This window comes from Aristolochia californica, unplaced genomic scaffold (genome assembly GCF_029961685.1).
Source record: "Aristolochia californica isolate CCGP_79_NKW_82.1479 unplaced genomic scaffold, dmAriCali1.0.hap1 SCAF_7, whole genome shotgun sequence".
Taxonomy (NCBI): Eukaryota; Viridiplantae; Streptophyta; class Magnoliopsida; order Piperales; family Aristolochiaceae; genus Aristolochia; species Aristolochia californica.
The window spans coordinates 4,829,048-4,853,835 of NW_027182268.1; the positions used below are offsets into that span (position 1 = coordinate 4,829,048).

The 24,788-nt window shown below is 36.0% G+C and overlaps 1 protein-coding gene across 6 annotated transcripts; it reads left to right on the forward strand.

Moving 5' to 3' along the window:
- The first annotated feature begins 8,600 nt into the window (after nt 1–8,600).
- On the forward strand, nt 8,601–24,222 carry LOC137936350 (peptidyl-prolyl cis-trans isomerase CYP40-like). 6 transcript variants are annotated; one of them, XM_068780948.1, is made up of 10 exons: nt 8,601–8,974; nt 10,265–10,765; nt 11,180–11,267; nt 11,358–11,410; nt 17,925–18,029; nt 20,227–20,302; nt 20,387–20,424; nt 20,548–20,634; nt 20,739–20,848; nt 23,855–24,222. In XM_068780948.1, the coding sequence occupies exons 1-8, from the start codon at nt 8,804–8,806 to the stop codon at nt 20,599–20,601; spliced, it is 1,086 nt and encodes a 361-aa protein (XP_068637049.1). In that variant the 5' UTR covers nt 8,601–8,803; the 3' UTR covers nt 20,602–20,634; nt 20,739–20,848; nt 23,855–24,222. The 6 variants fall into 6 exon arrangements, with proteins under 6 accessions (XP_068637049.1, XP_068637048.1, XP_068637050.1 ...); XM_068780947.1 differs by having other exon boundaries at nt 20,548–20,619; nt 23,855–24,221; XM_068780949.1 differs by having other exon boundaries at nt 20,548–20,619; nt 20,806–20,848; nt 23,855–24,221.
- Nucleotides 24,223–24,788: the final 566 nt, after the last annotated feature.

Here is a 24,788-nt window from a genome sequence, read left to right on the forward strand (position 1 = left end):
ATGACAAGGTCGTGTCCAGAGTCTGCAATACAGTGCTACCTTGTAGCTCGCACCTGTTCTTCCACAGTCGAGTTTTTTAAAAAGGGATTGAGACTAGGAGAAATGAAACTAGGCTGTTCCACTCAGTTAAGCCGTTTAAGAGAAACTGATTCATCTTCATCGATTCAGTTATTACAACCAGTTTTTTTCTCACCTAGGTTCTTATTCTAAACTACAAATCTTATAAATCTCAAGTAATTTAGTTTCTTGAAGACTTTTTTCTCTGTGAGAAGGTATGTTCCACCAAATTAATGTTTAAAACTCTGATTTTAGAAATCTCAAATGATTAATAATTCTCAAGACTACTTTTTCACTGTTCGAAGGTAATTAAGTCCAATCAAATGTTTAGAGCTTAAACTTGAAAATAAGTAAACTCTGGATCACAGCCAGAAGCCAAGAAAGACGATATTTCTAGTTCTAACTACTCACCTGTTTCAATTAATGGCCAGAGTCTGAACCTTTCTAATCAAGGCCTGTCGTATTCTTTGTAAATATCGGAACACAGTTCTTGATCGAACCCATTAAAGTCGTGTTTTCTTAAAAATGATGACTGATGACACGGAAAGAAGCCAAAACGAAGGAACGCAGTACTGGTTTATGTTCTTTAATCAGTGATCTTGACGTGCACTCAAGCTAAATCATGCATGAATTGGGTGGAAAGAATTAACAGCTTTTGAGAAGGTGGAATTTCAAGGGATGCCGCCTGGTAAAGGGTACGGCTTATGAACTATCAAGAATCATTCTGACTTGACTGGCAGGTGACTGGAAGACCCCACTGGGGACAATGCAGTCGCCATTTTCGATCCAATTCAACTCAAAATTATCCGGTCCAAACGCAGAACTCCTCCCTCAGTGAAGTGGGACCGTGTTAGGAGAGCTTATCCATGAAGCGGCACTGAGTGCTCCGTTGAAGAGAACTAGTGGATTTGCAGAAAAGCTGAAACTGTTCTGGGAGGACTAGATTCTCTCTTTCACTTGCTCCAGAGATGGAGAGATCCTGTGCTGGGTTCCTCTTACTGGTTCAGACTCTTCGTATTCACATCTCTGTCTTGTCAAATCCCAGAAACACGATCTGCGCATTCGTACATTTCTTCTATCAATAGTGATGACTATCGTCTCTTTCATTGAATTTATTTAAGATGTTCTTGAATATATCTGAGCTAGCTAAAAGATTTGAAAATCCTGACTTTACTTTAAAGATTTTAGCTGAACTTGACCACCATCCACTTTGGAAAACAGGGATTCACCACGCGGGTTTTGAGTCATCATCAAAGATTTGAAAATCCTAACTTTACTCTAAAGTTCTTAACCTGAACACTACCATCCACTTTGGAAAACAGACTACAAGGATTAACTTTTAGGGTTTTAAGTCCATATCATCTAGACGTTCCGGAGCTGAATGGTAAGTAGACTTTGTTGATACGAGTAGGGCACTAGGCCTTAAGGAATCCACTGTTTGGCCCCATCCCATGTCTAGAGCCAATGTGGCTATTTTCCCAACAACCTAAAACTAGGAATATTAAGGTGAAATATTTTCTGAAATCATAGGAATTTTTTTTTAAAAAATAGTTAACACATCTTTTAATGTTTGTGTGGTACTTTTAGCCTGTGTTTGAAGCACAAAAAGTGGAGAGAAAAGAAAAGGAAAAGAAGAGAAAGAGAAAATAAAAGAAAATAAAATATGTTTTCTTTTCTCTTGTTTGGATGCCTCAAGAAAATGAGAGAAAAAACAAAAGAGAAATGTAATTTTTCTTGTTTGGATACACACGAAAAAAAAATTAGTAATTTTTTCAAAATTTGATGAATAAAATTTTCTCTCAAATTTTTATTTCTTTTTTTTTCTACCCCAAATTACATCATTTTGAGAGAGAGAAATTATTAACTAAAAGAGATAGCGATTTTCTCTCTTATTTTCTTTTCTTTTAATGACCTTTTTTCTTTACTTTTATTTTCCGTGGGCTCCAAACAGCTCTTAGAATGAACAATATTTGATTATGTAAACTTTTAGAGGAGATAGAAAATTGCTTGACTAGAAAATAATAAAAATATTACTTATATAACACAAATAATTTAAATTTTATGTCCAAAGAGAAAACGGGTTAAAGTGAAAATACCTAATGAAAATAAAGAGATTCTTTCTTTTAAGGATCTTTGATATTTTCTCTTATAATATCAACAAATAGCAATAAGAACTAAAAAATGATGATTGCAGTGAATATAAAACAAAATATTTGAGTTGAATAGATGTCAACTGAAATGAATTACTTCCTCTTGATCAAACCCACTTACATGAGTCCAAGCCAGTATTTACTAGTTCACCAATCACAAACAAAAATAGTCTTGTTCTAGAGTTAATCTTTTAGCAATATCTTCCGTCTAAGTTAATGATACCCAATTTAGTCCTTTTGGTACACTTCAATAGAAATGGAGTATGAACTTATCAGATAGACCATTTTAGGCTTGGACTAGGGGTGACATCGAATCGAGTCGGTTCGCGAGCGGCTCGAGCTTGGCTCGGTTATGGCTCGACTTGATTTGATTTATTTGGATCTTGAGCTGAGTTCGAGATCCAAATATGGCACCTTCTAGTTAACGAGTCGAGCACGACCAAACCATGGTTCAGTTTAAAAGCTCGCAAGCCGGCTCGTTACCTTAACGAGGGTTCAGGAGTCGGGATCGGGTGGCGGGAGTTAGGAGTGAGTGGGAGTCCTCTTCAATTTCTTCCTAGCCTCATCTTCCGTCACTGAGCCCCTCTCGTCCGCTACTATGGCCGCCTCCGTTGTCGTCGACAGACACTTGCTGGCCGCCTTTGCTGCTGCTCGGTTCAATTTCTTACTCCCCTTGTCTGCCTTCGCCGCCGCCTACTTCGACGCTGTCGTCAGCCCCAACGATAGCTCCTCACTGGCGTTGCTAGACCCCTTTGCCCCTCGCGTCATCTCGGCGGAAAACCAGAGACCTAAGTTAGGGGAGAAATATTTTTTCCCCCTGCGCGCAAGAAGACATCATACAATTTCGCACGTGTGACCTTCGCTCTTGCAATTTCGCACGTGCAAGATCACAAGCATGTGAAAAAAAAATTGTTTCTTGAACTCTGATTGTCTCTTCCTCATGGCTCTTGAAGAGACTCAAATTGTTTGTACTCTCTTAATGCTAACTCCAATCAAGTTTTTTCATAATAACAAATTGGTAGCATTTAAGAACTACTACTGTATGAATCCATGCTCCGAAGAAAAAACGAAAATGGGCATACGATTAAGTCATTCAAAATCATTTTTCTTAAACTTTTTCTGTCTCCATAATATGGTTTTATAGTCCTTGAATCAGAACGATCTGATCGAGTACAAATGGACAAAACTAGCGTTGCTTTTCAAATGAACGTTTTTATATTGGATTATTGAATATAGTTTATGCATAATTATGTTGCTTTTATGAATAATTTGATGCATAATTTATAGATAATTTTATGCAGGGTTAATATATAAAGGTTATGTCCAATTTTAAGTAGAGGTTATGCCTAATTTTATGTAAAATGTATGTATAATTTTATATACAATTTATTTTACTTGTATTTTATGCAAAAGTTTTAAATGTAGGTTAGAGCTCGAACTCGGTTAAAATTATTGGGCTCGAGCTCGATTATAATTTTAGGCTCGAGGATAGGCTCAGTTAGAGCTTGAATTCAAAATATTTAAATCAAACTCGGCTCGAACATAGGTAGGTTCGTGCTCAGCTCGATCCAACTCGATGCCACCCCTAGGTTGGACCTATTGAGGATGCCAATATTTCACATAGAAAAGCACATACACCCTAAAGCATGCATAAAGCCATTAAATAAGTTTAAGAGTTCTATGTGATCTAAAATAATTGAACTTGTGACTCCCCTTTCATCCCTATGATGCCTAGACAAACGGAACAAATTCATAAGCTCAAAGCCATCATGTTCTCCCACCCTAGAATGAATTGATCTACCAATCACTTTCAACCTTGTTGTTAAAAATAAAGAAAAAAGATTGTTAACTTAGTAGTGATAATTGATAACTACAACTAATAATGGGCTTGCTTATCGACATTAGATATTGTATCAAGTCCTTATCGATTATATTGATCGATATGTATTTTGTAAATTTGACATACAAATACAATGTAAAACATATAGTTTAATTATGAAGTTTTCTCTTCAAGGTGTTATTATGATTTATTTTAACAACAAAAACTTTAAAAAATAAGTTTATAAAAAAACCAACAGACTACATCTAATAAAGAAAACTATAATAGGTGTTCTTGTCCTTGTTTAAGTTCTCTTTTAAGTTCCATGACTTCTCAACCATTTCCACTGTTGCATGGCTATTTGCGAGTCCCACATCTTATCAGTCTGTGTCCTCACGTTCTTGCGCCAGTAGAGATGTCTTCCCTGTCATTCGGCATAATTATTCCATCTTTGTCTTTGCCCATTCATGGCTGTTTGCCATCAGCTTTTCCATCGACACTAACACCTCCCGTGGAAGGCACTGTTGATGGTGAGACGTGAGCCTGCTGAACAGGTTCGTGGCTGAGACTACGGCAAAATCCGGAGGTATCAGATCCTACACATCTCGCTTGATCATACGAGAAAAGCTCCTGTTTCTAGAAGAATCAAATTGGAATGAAATCAGATGTGTGTGTGTGAGGGGGGTTGGGGCTATATGGGTCTCGATTTCTCAACGAAATGAGTCTCTGAGGTTGAGGTTATTTGAAGCGTAGGAACGACAAAGTGACAAAGGAGCATTGGAGGTGCCACTCAATATGTCGTCCAATATGAAATCAATGCAGCATAAAATTTCATTTCGTTGGTGTAAAGGCTGGCTATGTTTTCTTCTTGTCATAGACTGGTTGTGGAGGTCTAACTACTATGAACACTAATCTTGAACATTAGTGGAGGTTAAGGGACTTTTAGGTCTGGAGGACCTTTTGTCTTAATCATTTAAAAGTGGAGCAAAGTGCTTGATAAAAATGACATTTAGAGCTAAAAACATAATAGGGAGGACATTTTCACAACTAGTTTCAACTTTTTTTTTTAACTTTTCAATTTCAATGGTAGCATAGTGGTCCAATTTGTTGAGCTAAGTGGAATGGTCAAAGAAAGTATTTGTTTATAAATCATGTCTTTTAATAGACTATGGACCATCTTATGAGTGAAAGCCATGGAGAGAAATTGGTGTGTGCAACTTGGTTTAAATTAATATGTTAATGACTTGTTAAAAGTGGTCTAATTAGTGTTACAATCTTAAATAAGTGTGGGCATGAATAGGGTTTTGTCTCGATTAGTAAATGCATCATCCTCTAGTTTAAAATTATTTACACAAGAGTTAAATTTCCATTTGAGAGGCGAAATGACGATCTTCTCTAGTAATGTTGGAAGAATCGGTTAGGCATATTTGGAACTCACAAAAAAGAAAAGAAAAAAAAAATGTGTTTTCCGTTGTTTGGCAGAAAAAATGTTGGGAGAAAAAAAAAAAAGAAAATTTACGTATTCTCTTAGTTAATAAATTTTTCTCTCATAAAATATTAGAATTTGGGGAGAAAATAAAAGAAATAAAAATTTGAATTTTTTTTTTTCATTTTTTCTCTCATTTTCTATAGGCATCCAAATAAGAAAAAATAAAACCTATTTTTCGTTTCTTTTATTTTCCCTTTCTTTTTCTCTCCGTTTCCTGTGTTCCAAATAGCCTTAGATTATTTGAGGTCCTATCAAATTTATACTAATGTTGAAGGCTTCGATTGACTTGGATTAATTGTGCAATTTTGACATCATTTAATAATTGAACCCGATTAAAATATAAGTGGGAGGGCCTAGGCTCGGTCCAACAAATCCTGGACCTATCACCTGGTCATGTGACGTGATTGACCCTCACATCACAGATGACAAACCCCGGTTTTATTGACACCTTGTCAAGTGATCGGCCGAGTCGCCCAAGGGTCCGACTGGACACTAAAGTTGCCGACTCACACGAAAGATCTAAAACAATCTTATACAGTTGTTGTACGAAAAAGATGTAGCACTTTGGCTGCTTATTCGATATATATATATATATATTTATTTTATTTATTTATTAAAGAGAAGCATACAAGGCCCCACCTCATTTGCCAATATCAGGAATTCGTTTTTTCCGATCTATGATCCTATATGAAAAATCATTTGGTGTGAAATATTGAAATGACTATCTTAGTCAGTCGTCGTTTGATTATGATTGGATGACTGAGTTGCTGTTTCATATGTTTCGCATTAAATAGTTTTTCGTATTAAAAAAAATTATGTGTATATATATATATATATTTATATGGTTAATTTAATACGAAAAACCATTTGGTACGAAACAAGTGAAACACTATCTCAGTTATCTGATCATGATCAACAACTATCTCAGTTGTTCGTTAACAACTATCTCAGCCGTTCAATCGTGATCGGATGACTTATATAACTGTTTTGTACCAAATAGTTTTTTCGTATTGAATCAGCCCTCTCTCTCTCTCTCTATCTATAGTTAGATCTCCCAATGGATTTCTTCACATATTCTTAGCAATTTCTTCCCTTATGGAAAGGGTTTTGAGAAAAGCTCTAGAGTTCATGTTGATACGGTAGTTCCATGATATATTCCATTGCAGAAGTTCTTATGAGTGAGAATTGGCGAGAAGCTCAACGAGAAGAAATCAAATTTTTTTTTGGTTTGACAAAAAGTAAAGATAAACACAGGGAGTAAACAGAGATTGGGACTCTTCATCAAATATCGAAATAGAAAGAAGAATAGATAAAATAACTAACAAAAATTCCTACTACTGAAGAGAACGAAAGGGATGTCACCTAAAAGAGATTCATATTTCAAGAGAACGAAAGAGATAACAAAGTAGATTCTCAAGCTCTCTACACATCTCTATATCAGAATGAAAAATGCTACGGAGAAAATAAGATAAAAATTGAGCTTGACGAGATAAAATCAGATTTATCAACTCCAAAAATGGGCCGCAAGACAAAATAAAAAAGGAGAGGGAGAAAATGGGTCAAGCAAAGAGTTTCTTGATGGAACATATTAGTTTTTGTTGCACTTATATTTCAGGGGGGGTTAGTCCACGAAGAACTTAAATTGAAGTGAAAAATTGAATTGAACTTAAATGAATTGATTCAACTTCAACTCATATTTGGGTGTTAATGTAGACGAGTTCAAGTACACTAGAAACAGATTCCAGTGTTAGTGCCCCCAAATGAAAAGTATGATATAAAGAAAAGATTGAGTAACCTTTAATAATATACTTAAATAGAATATATATTTAAAAAGATAATTAACCAAAATAAACATGGTTACTATACTTATAAGTGATTTAACGTGTAGTATTATAATATATTAATATCCTAATTAATGAAAAACTATATTATATTACTTAATGATTATAGTTTATTATAAATTAAAACAATAATTACATGTGACTAGAATAAATTATTTAAAATAACATAAGTGAATATAATAAATAAATAAATTATTTTTTAATAACATTAAGATATAGTTTAACATATTAATTTATCAATAACATAATATATATTTTACATATTATTAATTAATAATATATTAACAAAAAATAAAAAATTAATGGTTTAATGAATTGGATAATTAAACCAATTATGACGATGATTTAATTTTTCCTAACTTAGGAAAAATTAAACATCGTCTTCCTCAGCGGTGGGCCAGCGGGCAACGGCACTAGAGGCGACACTTCGACGGTACGCTGAGAGGGAGAAAAGAGGGAGGCCGAGAAGTTTGACCTCCCTCTACGACGGAGGTCAAGAGGGAGAGAGCAAGGCCGAGAGGAGGGAGGAAGGCCGACGGGGGAGAGAGAGGAGAGGGAGGACAAGAGGGAGGAGAAAAAAAAACTTTGCTGAAGGATCGCGAGGGGAGAAGGGAAGGAGCAACGCGCTTCAATCAGTTGATTCGCAAAATAGGTATAAATCAACTTTCCCTGATTTTTGCCTGAGCGAATAAAGTGGTGTAATCTTACTTCAATGTAATTCATTTTACACTAATACCATTATTTAATGAATAAATAATACGGAGGAAAGTCATTTCACTTTATTGTGGACTAACCCCCGCCCCCTCAGTCATGTTTGTGCTTTTGGGTTTCATGTGTTTGATGCTTTTTTTTTTTTTTTTGCTTCATTTCATGTTGTTTTTCATGTAAGAAAGCAAATTTCTATCATACAACATGAAATTCATAATCAGATCTTGAAATTTTTGATTTCGATCCGTTTCTAGATATCTAGATATCTAAAATCTAGAATCCATGAAACTATCTGAACTTGGATAATCGAATTCGATCTTGCGGATTGTTTTCGGATGTGAATATATAATAAATAAATAAAAAGTTTTTTGTGTTCTAAACTCGGGTCGAAGGCCCTACTTATTATGACCACGCGCTTCCAACCGATGCCTTTCGACTGCCACGTCACTATGGGCCCACCTAAAACCCTTAGAAAAGCCCGAGTGTTGGGGAGCCCGAAGTCCGAGCCGTGGTCCTTCACTTCCGGTTACCCGACCACCAACGGCCTCCAGGCTCAATCCCCAGCGCACGTTAGCGTCTATCCGTCCCAATGCACGATTGCGTCGATTGAAATTGAATATTCCGATAGTGGCGCGAGTGCGTACTGGCACGGCTGGTTGCTTATAGGGTTTCCATTTTCGACCTCTGGGATTCCTTCGACGAGGACGCAGCAGAGAGAGAGAGGAAGGAGGGACAAGAGATGGTAAACCCTCGTTGCTTCTTGGATATCGGCATCGGAGGAGAGCTGGAAGGGCGGATTGTGGTGGAACTGTACACCGATGTGGTCCCGAAGACGGCCGAGAATTTCAGAGCGCTCTGCACGGGAGAGAAGGGCGTTGGAGTTAGTACTGGGCTGCCTCTCCATTATAAGGTTCTGTTTCTTTCTATAGATGCCTTTATTCAATGCTTTGGTTTGTGTCTACGTTTGGGTGTCTGTCTATACCTTTTTGTTGATTATCCGCGCTTTTGGGTTAAAGATTCTATTTTAGGATTCAGAGGTCAAAAAATGACAGCTCTACCCTTGGGGTTTCTCAATATGACGCCTGTTATGAAACTTGCTTGGGCGTCGTTGTCCCGAAAGGCGAGGGTCAGTTGAGTCTTTTGGCTGAAAACTTTTATAGGACGGAGTCATGGAGGCTTAAGTGGGATGAAGAAGAAAATTTGGCTTTCTTTTTCCTTTCTTAATTTTGTTTATTTAGTTTGTTTTTTGTTGTTGACTTTGAGCGATTATGACTTCTTCAGCCTCCAGTTGCTGTCTCGCTCTGTGCTTTTTTATTTATCTATTTGATTATCCAATTTGCCCCTTTTTTTATTTTTTATTTGCTTTTGAAATCATCTTTAATGGCTTTAAGATAGGAGCCTGGTCAGGAGAATTTAATAATTCCTAACATCATTAATGTATGGAAGGGAATTGATATCCTTTTTTTATGGAATATTTTGTTTTAGTATTGGAATGAATGGTTTAGGTTGGAATCCAGTGCATGCCTGGGTTTTTTTTTCTCTATTAAACCATACAACTTGGTTTAGGAATTGATGCACGGTCAAACATTTCATCAGAGTACCTTACTCATATATGATTTCGTTGTGCCATTACCATATCATTCTATAATAAACTGTATAAATTGAAAAGTCACCTGGTTTCATTTGCAAAACTGATTTATTTGATCATTGAGGCTTATTAAATATCTAACTTATCTACTATGTGTTTGTTGATGGGTTGCCCTCTTGGTATGGATATTCTATATGGTAATCGAGTCTAATTTTTAGGTGCTCCACAAGTTTATCTTAATAACATGTGTAATAAATTCTAGAAATTTAGTAAATGTGTGACATACTCTTTCAAGTTGAATATTATAAATAGATAAGCATTAGGCTTAGAATTTTTGTATGGTGTATGTAAAAATTTGAGAAGATTGGTATTATAGGGCGGAAAATAAAGGTACTAGGGGGAGTATACCCAATTTTTGTCTGGACGAATAAGATCACGTAGAGTCTCTACCTGCCTGTAAGGAGAACATTGCACTGCTTACTAGTGGCTGGAATTTCAATTCCAGAAAGATCCATGTGATAGTTCCATTTTGGTTTTTGTACATGTTGCTGAGTTTACGTTAGTTTGCTTACCTGTAACATTTGCTTGTAACCTTTTAATGGGTCATGTCAGGGTGTGAAATTTCACCGTGTTATCAAAGGTTTCATGATACAAGGTGGAGACTTTTCAGCCGGAGATGGCACAGGGGGAGAGTCCATTTATGGGTCGAAGTTTGATGATGAGAATTTGGAACTGAAACATGAAAGGAAAGGGATGCTCTCCATGGCTAACTCTGGGCCCAATACTAATGGGTCTCAATTTTTCATTACTACTACTCGTACATCTCACCTAGATGGGAAACATGTTGTGTTCGGGAAGGTTGTTAAAGGCATGGGAGTAGTTCGTGCCATAGAGCATACTCCCACCGGGGAAAATGGTTGTCCAACTTCAGATGTTGTCATTGTGGATTGTGGAGAAAATCCTGAAGGGGGTGATGATGGGATTATCAATATCTTCAAAGACGGTGACATGCTTCCAGATTGGCCAGCTGATTTGAATGAGAAACCAACTGAGATCACTTGGTGGATGAAAGCTGTAGATTCTGCCAAAGCATTTGGAAACGAGCACTTTAAGGTAAGTTTGTAAAAGCACCTGCACTGCTGTAATTTCCTCCCCCCACCCCCATGTACTGGTCTCCTTATAATCTTTTATTTACAACTAGGACATATCTTCTACTTTTTTTCTTTGCCCTTTAATACTGCGCTTTTGATGATTTTATTTTTAACTTAAGTTTACGAAATGTTTACTGTATTCTCTATCAGAATCAAAACCTGATGCTGTGAAAATTCTGAAATATTCCGTTCTAGATGAAAAAGCAACCTGCTCCAAAACCACATTTAAACCTAAGGCACTAACTCTCCTCTTACTGTCATTCTGTAACAGCTTATAATTTGTGTTACAGAAATACCGTTCTTGAGGTTTTACACATCTTAATTGGTCAAATTTGATTGCTTTGTTTGGCGGTGATTTGGAAAATTGCTGTTGCAGAAAGGTGATTACAAGATGGCCATTAGAAAGTATAGAAAAGCTCTGCGTTACTTAGATGATTGCTGGGAGAAAGAAGATATTGATCAGGGTGAACTTCTTATCTTGCTTATGTGCCTCTTCCTCTGTCTGATAATGTAAGCATTTATGTCAACATGCTTTTGTTTCTGTAACTGTTCAGAGAAAAGTTCTCACTTGAGGAAGACAAAGGCCCAAATTTTTACAAACAGTTCGGTAAGCTTTACTATTGCTATGTGAAACATAGAAATCTGTTTTTGCTTTGGTATTTAGATAATTAAAGATGATTGGAAACATTCAACTATGAATTGGTTGATTCAGCTTTGTAACTATATGTTATAAGTTTGAATAGCCTAAAAACTAGTAAAATGTAGTGGATTGATAAGGCTGGAATATGAGTAACCCAGCCATTACTGTCTCAACTCTGGGGAATTCCTAGTTCAAAGAAAAGAACTCAAGCTTACAGGTGCTGTGTTGTAACTTCCAGTAGCTGGCATAAAATAAAAAAAGATCACTAAGAAATTATTCTTAGGAATGAGGAAGAGAAAAAAAGTTATTCCAATAACTAAAAAGAAAAGTATTAACTTTTTAAAATCGATTTATAGTTACAACTTAATCTCCCTATTTAATATTTATGAACTATAAAACAACCATGGATTTACCAAAATAAGTTTCTTCACTATAATTGAATTTCCCTAGGCCAAACTGTTTTAATGACAATTAAATTGTGACTTCTACATTAGAAACAACTTGCTAAAGATAAAATTCCATCAACTAATTAATGTGAAAACTGCCAATTAAAGATTTGAAATCTTTAATACCTTTCCTAAATTGACTACTAAAAACTATTCTTTTATTAAAGACTTTCCTAAAGAAAACTCTCGTAATTGGGACTGTTGAAACTAGAAACTACCAAAATATAAGAAGTTGCTAACTTTTCCTTGATACAAAACAATAAATTTCCAAAAATAGAAAAGTAAGCTTCTGTCATTAAATCTTCTTTTGTCCTTTTCTTCTTCCTTCTTTTATATAGTTTTAATTGTTGTAAATTACTTTGTCTGTTTTCCTATTCTATAGCTTTTCCTTTCATAATTGTGCCACACACTACAGTTTGGCAACAAAAACTGATGAACGATAAAATGTTAGAGATAATAAGATAGTTGTTTAAGGGCCTTCTGCCTTTATAAAAAAACATTAGGCAATAGTGTGGGAATATTTAAGTTTTCTTGGCGCATCTGCTCTAGAAAATTGTATTTTTGTTGTTTTGGCTGCATTAATTTGACATCATAAGCGATTGAACAAGAGTTGTTGTTGGAAAATATGTCCAAGGTTTTTTTGGTCATTTCATTACTTCAGTAGATTTATTTCTATATATAATATTTTTCTTTGTATTGGATTATGTCTATGGTTTAATTTTCGTACACATAGGATATATAGATTGGGAGATATAAGGCGAAGAAGTGTTATTTTATAAGTGAGGGCATTTTTGTAGTTTCTATAACCTCTTAATTAAATAGAGTTGTGGGTCGTGCATGACCCCCAATGAGCTCTCTTTTTGGAGCTTCTCTCAAACTGTCCTCTCTCTCTCTCTCTCTCTCTCTTCCTTCTCCTCTTTCTTTTCTTTTTCTAACCTTTAAATCTTTATTTTTTACATAGTATTAGAGCAGTAGATCACATCTAGAAGCATCTTCTTTCAGTTTTTCATCAATTTTGAAGAGGACTATCTCCTAGAGGAGGGATCCATCAAGTTCTTTGGTTACTGGTTAGTAAAAACTTAATTTTTTTTTCTCTTTTTCTCTGCCATAACCCTAGGGTTACTGGTTCCTGTTGATCACTGAGTGATATCCTATGATTTAAGTGACCTAAAAGGGTTTCTATTGAAGGTTCTTGGGATGTGTGTCAACTATCCTTGTTTCTGTGCCTGCATCATCCATCTCTATTGTGATTTCAGTCCTAATTGAGGCTTAATTTACATTATTCTATTGAGAATTGAAGTTCTTTGTGGTGATTTGACGTATTGAAGTGTGCACTAGATTTTGCCGTAACCCTAATTTTCCGAGGTGGGTCCCATAGTGGTATTTTTTGGAAAATTTTGGAAGTGTTATTGGGTGTTATGTGATTCTTTATATATAATATGGCTTATTCAAGAGAAGTCTACACTTCATCAAGAGATAATGTAGGATATGATGGAAAAGACACAATTGTTATCTTAATGGGGCTAAATCTGTTAGAATGTATTTGAAAGCTAAAAAGAAGATCAAATTCATTTGAGACGATCCTTCAGTCCTTACAGATGATGACTGGGAAGCAGTGGACAACCGGGTTATGACCTAGATTGTCAATAGCATTGATTCCGCATTGAGAAATCATATCATGAGTTGTGAGACAACAAAGGCCATGTGGATGTCCTTGGAGTCTTTGTTTGTTCAGGAAAGTAATCTCTCTCGAGTTTATGAGCTACACACTGACTTTTTTGGACTGAAAAGAGGAAACAAAATTGTCACAGAACATTATAGTTCATTCATGGGATTTTTTATTTTTTTTGAAATAGTGTTTAGTTATATTAAAAGGCTCAAAAGAGCAAGATTACATTCTTGAAAATTTGGCAAGAGATAAATGTGTATCATCCATTTACTACATATGAAAGAGAATTGAGAAAACAAAAAAATCAGCTATTGGTGGCAAAATTTCTTGATGGTTTAGGTGCTGAATTTGATGGAATAAAGGCCCAAGTATTAGCCTCTGATGAGATTCCTACTCTCTCTTCCACCTTCAATCGAATTATGAGAGCTGAGTTGAGAAGATAGTTGTACCCAAAGCGGCTAAAGATGTTAAAATAGTGGAAGCTACTGCTCTCAATACCTCAAGCACTATGTCAGCTTCCACATACTCATCTAGAGGCCGGACAGGTACTGGTAGAGGCAGAAGTAGAGATGGCTCTGGTAAGGTTAGAGGATTTGATGATGGTAAGTTAGAAAAAAAGTGTGTTTACTGTAGATGGAGTAACCACTATTCTAATAGATGCTGGGTTAAGTTTGAGAAACTTGCATGGGTCAAATCCACTATCCATGATAGCAGTATTGGTACTTTTGACACTACTACTTTAGTTACACCAGGAGCCCCAAATGAGATGCAACAGTTAATACAACAGCAACAACAGATTGCACAACGTATGACTTAGATATCTGTTGCCTCATCTTCTGAATGTGTGCTCATGCTTTCGATGTTGTTCCTACTCCCACTGGTGCCAGTTCAGGTATGTCCTCCTTTCATGTACACTCGTCACCTTCCTGGGTTCTTGATTCAGAGGCCACAAGGCATATGTCCAGTATGTCGTTATTATTTTTTATTTGAAAGAGTCTTTGTATATAAAGCATGTCAATCTTGTTGATGGGTCTACCTCTTCAGTTCAAGGAGTAGGTACTATCACTCTAGCATCCTTCCTGTCTCGTCAGTCGACACTACTTGTTCTTCAGTTCCACTCGAATTTATTGTCCGTTAGTCAACTAGCCAAGTCTATGAATTGTTCTCTAAAGTTTAACCCTACTCTATTGTGTTTTTTCGGATTTAGTTCCGCTTGTGAGAAAGACGGACTATATTATCTGGAGAGCCACCTATCGAATAATATCCATGCATTACACTCAACAAACTTTCCTCTATAGTGACACTTGCGATTAGGTCATCCGTTTGCAACAAAATTGATTTTTCTTAGAATTTCTTTCTAGTCTTTCTTTTCAATGTGAGCTATGTGAACTGGGCAAACATCACAAAACTTCATTTCCAGTCTCACACCACAACTCAAGTCATCTTTTTTATATTGTACACTCTGATTTTGCGGTCCTAGTCTTGTGACTAGTCAATGTGGTCATAGGTACTTTATTTCTTTTATTGATGATTTTAGTAGGTGCACTTGGCGGATAACATACAAGAAGTAAAAAACATGATATGTCATGAATTTAAAACTAAGATCTTGGACTTCTAAATTATTTTCTGGGCATTTAAGTTCTTCAGTCCAAGTATGGGATAATATTATCTCAGAGGCAGTATGTCTTGGACCTCCTCGAAGAAATGGGAATGATGGGGTGTCGCTCAATTGACACACCTATGGATGGAAATATTAAATTATGTGCAAGTTCTGGAGAAGATATTGATATTGACAAATATCAAAGACTTGTGGGCAAACTTATTTGCCTCACGGTAAGTAGACCAAACATATTATATGCTGTAAGTGTGGTGAGTCAGTACATGCATAAACAACTTACCCATTGGCAAGCCTTGGAAAGGATATTACAATACTTAAAAGGAGCCTCATCACCTGTCTGTCTTCGGTACGGCTCAGAAATGTACCCGATACACTCATCTGGACTCCATGCAAACAAGGTACTTTTTCCACTGCCTCAGCGTATAACTTCTTGTTTTTCCCTTCCCCCCCCTCAAACCAATCATCCCGCAACCATAGCATGGTCCTTACTTGCGCCTCCCTGAGCAAAGTTTTTTATCTGGAGTGCATGTTGAAACAAAATCCTCACATCCGTTTCCTTAATTCATCGAGGAACCCCTGTCCAGGACCTCTTGTGCCCCTTTTGCCAAACTTCTCCCGAAACAACCACCCACATCTTGTTACACTGCAATTTTGCTCACTCTATTTGGACTAGCCTCCTCAACAAAATCTGTTTTCAGTATTGCCCTTCTCAAAATCTCTCATCCACAATCCTCACGGTTACTAGTGCTTACCTCCCAAAGCTCGAAAAATTGCTTATCTCATGCTGCGTTGGTCATATCTTCTGGGCCTTACGGAAGGAAAAAACTACCGAAAATACAATCTAAAATCTATTCCTAGTAACATTTTGATTGAAAATATTGTGGGCCAAGTTTCCACGTGGATCCTCATGCGTAAGGAATTTCGAAATATAAATGGCTCCAACCTACGAGGAAACTGGCGACTGATAGCTGGCATGTCATATCCTTCCCGCCACCCGGTTATGGAAACTTGGTCTCCTCCTCTGATGGGAAACTTCAAATTAAATTTTGACAGAAGTGCATTTGGCTGTCCAGGCCTTGCTGGGTTTGGGGGAGTTATCCATGATGACAATGGAAATCTTCTTTGTACTTTCGCTAGGCCAATCGGACTCTCTAACTTGACCACGACTGAACTCTCTGGACTGTTTAATGGACTGAAACTATTCAAGCAACGTATGGTGGACCCTCTCTGCATAGAAGGCGACTCGAAAATTGTTATCAACTAGTGTGCGAAGTCCGTTAATCCTCCTTGGCGGCACTGGGATCTGTTTTTTGATATTCGTAATTTAATTTCTCAATTAAAATTTAACTGGAAATACATTCCTAGATTTGCTAATCATTTAGCGGACACTTAGACTAGATTAGGTGTTTCACTCCAACACCTTGTTGTGGAGGAAGACCCTTTTTAGCCAGGTATTGTATTCTTTGCTCTTCTTAATAGCACGTACACCTTTTACTCAAAAAAAAAAAAGGAGCTCCAGGAAATGGATTGCTTTATAAGAAAAATGGCCACTTCAACATAGAAGGTTTTTCAGACGCAGATTGGGCTGGATCACCTGATGACAGGAAATCCACTTCTGGATATTGCACTCTTGTTGAAGGGAACCTGGTTACATGTAGAAGCAATAAGCAAAATGTCGTTGCAAGATCTAGTGTAGAAGCAGAATACAGGGCTATGACACACAGTCAGTGAACTTCTATGGATCAGGTCCCTTCTTACCGAATTAGGATTTTATAAAGGAGGTTCTATGGGTTTATATTGTGACAACCAAACAACTATTCATATCAATTCGAATCCGGCCTTCCATGAAAGAACCAAACACATTGAGGTGGACTGCCACTTTAGACGGGAGAAATTTCAAGCGGGTATAATCTCCCTCAGACATGTTTCATCACAAGAGCAAGTAGCGGATATTCTTACTAAACCGGTTACGTCTAAGATCCTATCTTTCATATGTGGCAAGCTGGGTATTTATGATGTCATTTCTCCTCCAGGTTGAGGGGGTGTTAGAAGGTGGGTTCAAGCCCACACGTTCAAGGAAGAAAATCCACACATCCAAAAGGTGGCATATTGGTAAAAAAGAAGACTTCTCATAAAGATGACATGAAGATGTAATTACTTATCTATTTATGTCTCTTCTCTTGTAATATTTTAGCCCTAAAGGCATTGTAGAAAAACTATAAATAGAGGCCCTTGTCTAAGTGGTAGAGCATTAAGTTCTCTCCTGTCTTCTCAAATTCGTCCAAACTCTCCTCTCCCTTCTCTTGGAAGTTGCTCTCTAAACTCTCTCATTTCTCTCTTCTTCTCTTCTTCTTCTCTTTCTTCTTCTTCTTCTCCTCTCCTTCTTTGGCTCGAGATCATTATGAAGGAGTCCTAAATTCTACATTACAATTGTTTGTTACAATTTGATCTGCCTATCATCCATCAGATCAATGATCTTGTCATCTTTTTCATTGGTTGCTTGCAAGGCGTTTGTGGAAGTGGAGTGGCCTTCTCCTCAATGGATGCATGGAAAAGGGGTTTTGGCTTCTTTGGGGGAAAGAGGTGTAATGTGTGTGTGTAGTCAACATTTAAAGAAAAGAGGATGAAATGTGTTTGTTTGAAAATTTGGTTTTGATGATCTTCTTGTTGATTTGGCTGCCTCACATTACTCACCTATTTAGGTTATCTAAAGTATTTGACTATCCTCTCTTTTTATCTTTTGCACAGGCCTGCAAGCTGAAATTAGGCGATTTTAAAGGGGCATTATTGGATGCTGACTTCGCAATCCGTGATGGAGAAGCTAATGCCAAAGCTTGGTTTCGCCAAGGTCAGGTTAGTACATTTCAGTAAAACATTTCTGCTGATCTATGAAATAATTTTGTTGCAAAATTTCTGCTACTTAAATTTTTTTTTTTTTTTTGTTTGATTCATACCATCTTCTCTCTATTCTCTTTTAATTGGTTTAATAGTTTTTAATGTGTACTGTTCAACTTCTTTCAGTTCGAAGTTATCTAACTGCTTCAAATTCTTCTGGCAATTTTTATTTATTTAATGCTTATATTACCCCTTTCATTTAAAGCATTTCATGACATGTGAATCTTTTATCTATATTTTCGCATGGTGCTTTGCAAGAGGTAGGAACCATAAATTTGGTCCAACTAGTTCCCTTTTTTCAGCTGTCCATTTCAATCTAGAAGATGTTCTAGCGTGTAGGGGTGGCGAATTTTCCTGTTTAATTGATTCTCCTTTTACTGTTTACTAAACAGAACGGAAATTGAATAAAAAATCTGACCTGATTAAGTAATCGGGTATTTTACCCAGTTACCATACCGTTTCTTAAACACAATGTAATTGGGTTATAGCTATCCAGTAGCAGATTACATATTACCGTTTAACTCTTAAGGGTATGAAAATAAGTTTTCCTATATCAAAAGTATAATGTAGATTGATCTGATTTCCCTCAATAAACAAAGCAAAATTAATTTTTGTATAAAATTTTCTTTAAAAAATGATTTTTTTTAGAGGACTTTATTATGTGTATGCTGTTCTATGATGTTTTTATTGGACTTTTAGGTATTATGAAGTGATCCCATTTTTTTAAAATTTTTATGAATCATATGGATTTTTTATTACTTACTGATTATCCATTTATTTATCCTATTACCTGATTGGTAATCGAGTAAATAAATGGAACCAGAATGATCTTAATTATAATTGGTCAAAACGGAGATGGAAAATAAAATGGTAATTGGATATATGGAATAGCAAAAAAAATATGTTTCGTCCATATATCATTTACACCCTACCAGTATGAGGTCTTGAGTTCAAATCTCACCAAAGGTATCGATTATAGTCTGTGTAGTCAACAGTTATAACAAATAGGGGAACTTAAGGAGACTATTCCTGGGCTGTGCTCTTTCAATTGGAGATTCCCATTAACTTTTACTTGTTGGGAACTTGTGCATTCTAATTGTTTGTTGAAGGCACTATTAATAAAGCTTTCTTTTCCATAGAAAAAACATTGTCTGAAAGAAATGAAGAATCTCTGAAAGAAGTCAATAGATTAGAAGCAAAAATGTGTGGCAAAGGTCCTGTTAAAATGAACGATTTTAACAGGAAACAGAATTTATATGGTTCAGTGGGGATCTTGTTCTTCCTGCCAAATGCACTCAATTTTTTTTTAATGACTCCCAAATGATGTGAGATAATGCTTCCTTTTCTTTTATTTATTGGTCTTTTGAAGAAGTGCTCAATTTCAATGGCTTCTGCTTTTACATGGCTGATGTTATTCAAGTTTAATGATGGTTAATATACAATCAACTAAATATAGGACTTGTGGGAAGAAGCATTTCCTTGTTTTTTCTGTTTTTGCTAGAAGTTTTCACTCTCGTCTTATAGGCACTGAGAGCATACCAACTAGTCCGTGGTTTTGTTAATTTATTTTTGAATCAGCCTTCGTATGACCTGTTCTAATGAAAAAGTTCAGCAATTATTGCATTACTGATAATCTCTGGCTACCACCATACAAGGGTTTTAATAAGAAAAGTTCCAAGTGTCTGTCAATGTCTTAAATGCCAGATTCTGGTCAATCTGTCAGATTCTTAGTGTTGAATAAGCTTTTTCAACGAGTGGCTGTTTCCTAAATGAGCATATATCTTAAAACTTGAAATCAAAAGATGCAGTTAATAGATTTCTCTCTCTCTTTCTCTCTGTCTCTGTGTCTCTGTGTCTCTGTGTCTCACTCTCTCTTTGTATCTATCTATGTATCTATGTATCTACCCAATTATCTCTATCTCTCCCACTCTTTCAAGGTAATTTGACCTTATCAGTTTGAGCTGATAATGCAAGATGACTAAAATACTTAGTAAAGTTTGTCTTGATTCTTCTAGTCTGTCAAGTGGCTGGCAACCATTACATTGATTAGGCCAGAGAAATCTTTCTCTCTCTTTTCCATGATAAGATGAGACATGTGGTTATTAGCGATGAAATAATGCCTGATAACATTATTTTCATCCTGTTTGTCTACTAGGCACACATGGCACTTAATGATGTGGATGCTGCAGAGGAAAGTTTCAAGAAAGCATTTGAGATAGAGCCAAATGATGGTTGGTTACAAACTGTCTTAGACTCTATTGTCATGGGAAAATGCTAAATCGATGGTGTCTAATTTATTTTTGCATGTCATTCAGGAGGAATAAAGAAGGAGCTTGCAGCTGCTAGAAAGAAGGTTTGTTTATTTACAATATAAATACTTCATGGTCTCCCCTTGTATTTCACTTTATGTTAAAAAACAAAGAAAATCTTACTGAATATTCAAGAATCACTAATGTAAGGCGTAAATGGATTTCAGATAGCTGATAGACAGGAGCTGGAGAGAAAGGCATATTCCAGAATGTTCAAGTGAATTTTATCCTTCACCTTAGTCAGTAATTCTGCTGTACTATGAGACATCTGTTCCTTTCTCTTACTGTTTTCTAAAATTATGGAACCATACAAATCTGGCTTGACTTGAGATTTGGAATGTTTGACAATTTCTTCCAGGTTAATTATCTGAAATCATGATATGTCAATTTAGTGTTCAAAGTTTATACTTGGTCGCATGGTTCAGGTGTTTGCTGTGACAGGCAATGATTAGCATGAGCTCAGTTCAGGTACTCAGGGGTACATTTGTTTTACTGCCAACTTCAGCTGTGAATAACCTGACTGTCCTGTTGTGTGTGTTGTGCATGTGGCATGTCTAGGATATGCAAGGCCAGTGTTGCCATAAACTGGATACAGATGGTTGAAATAATAAATGTGGATTTAGTCAGTATTCAAGTCATTATCCCATTGATAAAGCTGGAAAAAATATCAAGAATATTCATAAAAAATGAGAATGAATGAAATAATTAAATTATTATTTAGTATTTTCTATATGATAGGGCTGAGTTAATAGTAGTGCTGTATATTTAGGTTATTTAAGTTTTTAATGAAGAAAATGAACTGGGCGTAATGTAGGAAGATGGTTGTTGGTGTTGGATATTTTAGTTTCTCTTCAAGGGGGAACTACCTCTTCAGTTCTTGATCAAGATAGTTTTTGGTTTGCAATCTCAGGCTGCCTTCTTTTTGTGCATCCTTTTATTAAGAAACTGCTTCATTACATATTTTGGGGGTTCCATAACTTAACCCATGTGCTAATAACTTCATCGAAGGTAACATTGAAAGCAAAAAAAACAGAAGATTCAATAAACTCTTAAGGCCCAATAGCCTAACTTATACAACCACCCTAACCCTATACTATTTTCCCAGTTCCTCTTAAATAAACTGCATGCGCTCAAACTACTTGAATAAATGTCATACTAATTAGAATACTACCAGTTTTAACAAAGACATTCTTTACAGAATTTACTGGCTTCTTTAGAGATGTATCTTGCTCCCTGATTCATTTTTAATGCACTTTAACAGTCAAATCCGGAACAACAGCTTGGACCTATTCATATTTGGATTTTGGGGTTTGAGTTATTTATGATACCTTAATTTTGTTAAGAATTCTATTCACTGTATCTGAAATTGTTGCAATGATACTTAGACGTTGGTTCTGGATGACTCTTTGTCAGACTGGCACTAGGAGCATGTTATGACATTTAGATGGGGCATGAAAAAACATTAAAAAAACAGCATAGTATCATAATGATTTCTAACATGATAAGTCGCGCATGCTCATTACACAATATAAGTAGTTTTAGATTTTAGAATTCATACTTGTGGAACTGAAGAGAGAGGCTATCTTAAAATATTAAAAAATGACTAATTTAACCCACTCTTTTAAAGTTGTAACTGCAATATGAGGGCTGTATCTGAGCATAGTTGATGCTTTCCTTGTTGTTTTAGGTCTAGCCTAAAATGACTATCTCTAGGTAGGGAGTCTTTTTTCCAGGTAATAACCACATGATTTTTCCTGATTTTAATCTATGTGGGATTGGGATTATATTAATTTATGTAAGAGTGGGATGATATTTATCTACGTAGGATTATTCCCACTAACATGTCGCTTCATGTCCAGTCCTACACGAATAGATAAAGGGCTTGAGACACAAGCAATACCACCAGGATACAAACTAAGTGGGGCTGGAATTAGGCTCAACGGTGTAGATTTCTTACTCTGATGCTATGTTAAAGTTGGGTTTGGGTCCATTCTGAAATAACTAGCCAAGGTTAGGAGGTTTTTTTCCAATTAATAATCACAGGGTTTTCCCTGACATTAATCTATGGTATTATTCCCACTAAAATGGTTAAAATGGGTATTGTACAGTTCTGTGATTTTCTGGAAAACTCAAAAAGTAGAGCCTGTCAGTTTGTAATTTTGTTTTAATAAGTTTACTAAATTTGATTTGGAAAATAAGTTTCATGGTAGTAAATTGAAGTTTCTAGGCTAGTGATGAGGATTGACATTGAGTGGATTGTATTGTAAGAGTTGCATGACTTTCTATTATAGATTCTTGATATAAAGGATGCTTCATAATAAAATTTGCATCATACAAGTTCTTGCGGTCAGACAAAATGATCCTTGAAATGACAATAGCTCACCTGGTTAAGAATATACACAATGTTTGCAAAAAATAAGAGTGCAGCACTCTCTCCACCTAAACTTTGTCTCCCTGGCCTCGGGCTTGAAATAAAATTTCAGTCTAAAAAAAAAAAGTGCCGCACTTGGTAGTTTTTCTTCATGTGGTCAATTGGATTTCTTTACCTTCCAAAGTTGGTTATGGTAATTGGCACCTGACAATAGGACCAGTGTTTAAGAACCTCACTGGGGTCTTGATCTGATGCAATGGTTTGGTGGTTTCAAATATTTGTATGCACATTGAATTACTGGGTTGACCAGTATGGCTTTAATTTTTGACTCTCATTCTTTTCATTCCTTTCATTATTAGACTGAATCTAAATAGCTGACTGAACCAAGTCAACTGGTTTAAACCATAGTTACCAGAAATCGGTAGTATCTCCCTGGACTCATATTGAAACTTCTTGAAAAATCGGAGAAAAATAATTGTAGGCATTTTTAAAGTCACATGGCAGTAATGGTCTTTAGTTTTGGGTAATGTGATTCAGTGGTGTGAAGACATTTTTAGGAATGGCCTTCCCAAAATGAAAATCAAGTGCCCCTAATGAGTTGTTAAAGTATTGCAGTTTCTAAAATTTGTCAGGAGAGTTCGCTTAACATTAATACATTAAGATATTTTCTTCTTTAAAATTTTCCCCTATTTTATTTAAGTAGTCAAATTAGTTGTTCAAACTTTCAGGAGTTTCCTGTCTGTTCATTATGTTTTGTAGCAGTTCCTTTTTATTTCTTCAGGTTTTGAAATAAGTTTTTAACTTTCTACTCAGTTTACTATTTCTACAAAATTTTATAATATGTTTAACATTCTGCACCTCTTTTCTATTTCCTATTATGTTAGTTGCATTTCCTTCTGATTTTTTGTCCATTTTTGTATTATAAAAAATTTGCTTCCTATAATTGTTTGTAGACTGCCGAATAAATTGGTTCATCATAATGTTATTCGACTTTAAAGATTTTAACTTTTGAAAGTTTGCAATGTAAAATAAGCTTCCTTATACTCAATTCTTTTCCTGTCTATAATTTATTGTGTTTCCATGTGTTATGTGGATTTTGGCAGGTTTTTCATGGGGGAGAAGAAAGAATTCTTTATCCCCTGCAGAAATACAAGTATCTTCAGCCTGAACCATTTTTTGTTTGTTCAACTCTGGAACAAAGTTGCAAGGTTATCAGTGTAGCAGTGATTCGGTATCTTACGCGTCAAAGAAGGAAGCTTCTTATTTGGTGGAATACAGATGGTATCTTCTTTGTAATTTTCTTATTTCTGATGCTACTCTTGGAAACTCTCATTCGCTGTGGAACTCTGCGATCATTTGTGAACTTTTCTCTTTTCTTGGCTTGAGTTAGATGGTTCTGTTGAGAAGTTGAAGGCCTAAACTACTGCTGATCTCTGATGTAGTCGCTCTTCTACTATTTTGCTTGCTTTTTGTTCTCTCATCTGCCATTTGTTTTGTGCATGCACTTCATTTAACCTTCTTAATGCCTCCTCTTGCCGTTTGTTTTGTGGCATGCATTTCATTTAACCTTCTTAACGCCTCTTGCCTTTTTGCAGGCGTCTGTTTCTGTTCCGTAGAAACAGAAAGCCTCCAACCCGCAAGGGCCGTCTCCTCATTTGCCTTTCTGATTAACTCATACTATTCTTCTACCGGCAGTTGTCTGGTAGGGTTTTACCCTTTTGAATGCTTAATGTAGCGAAGTGGAGCTCCTGCTGATGCTCTGTATGCATCAATCAGACTCTTATCCTATGCAATTTGTTGCATTAGCTGTAGGGCTTGCAGTGTCTTTGGAGACGATATTCTTGTTTTTCTTCATACTAGTTGTTCTTCAGTGACTTCTACTTTAAGCTTTGGTATGTTCCCCCGCATTTGATCCAAACATCTCCTGATTTCTTGGATCCTTCTCCCTCTCATCTCTTCCATCCTCTTGTTTAAACTTGATAGTTCTATGTGGTCTCTAGTTGGGATTCAATGGTGGACATGGTGATGATCGCCATG

Bases quoted from the DNA above. Each gene is read 5' to 3' on its own strand.
- LOC137936350 (XM_068780946.1), top strand. From the start codon at position 8,804: ATGGTAAACCCTCGTTGCTTCTTGGATATCGGCATCGGAGGAGAGCTG. The intron at 20,303-20,386 runs GTTGGTTACAAA...CATGTCATTCAG, and splicing joins TGAGATAGAGCCAAATGATG to GAGGAATAAAGAAGGAGCTT. The intron at 20,425-20,547 runs GTTTGTTTATTT...AATGGATTTCAG, and splicing joins TTGCAGCTGCTAGAAAGAAG to ATAGCTGATAGACAGGAGCT.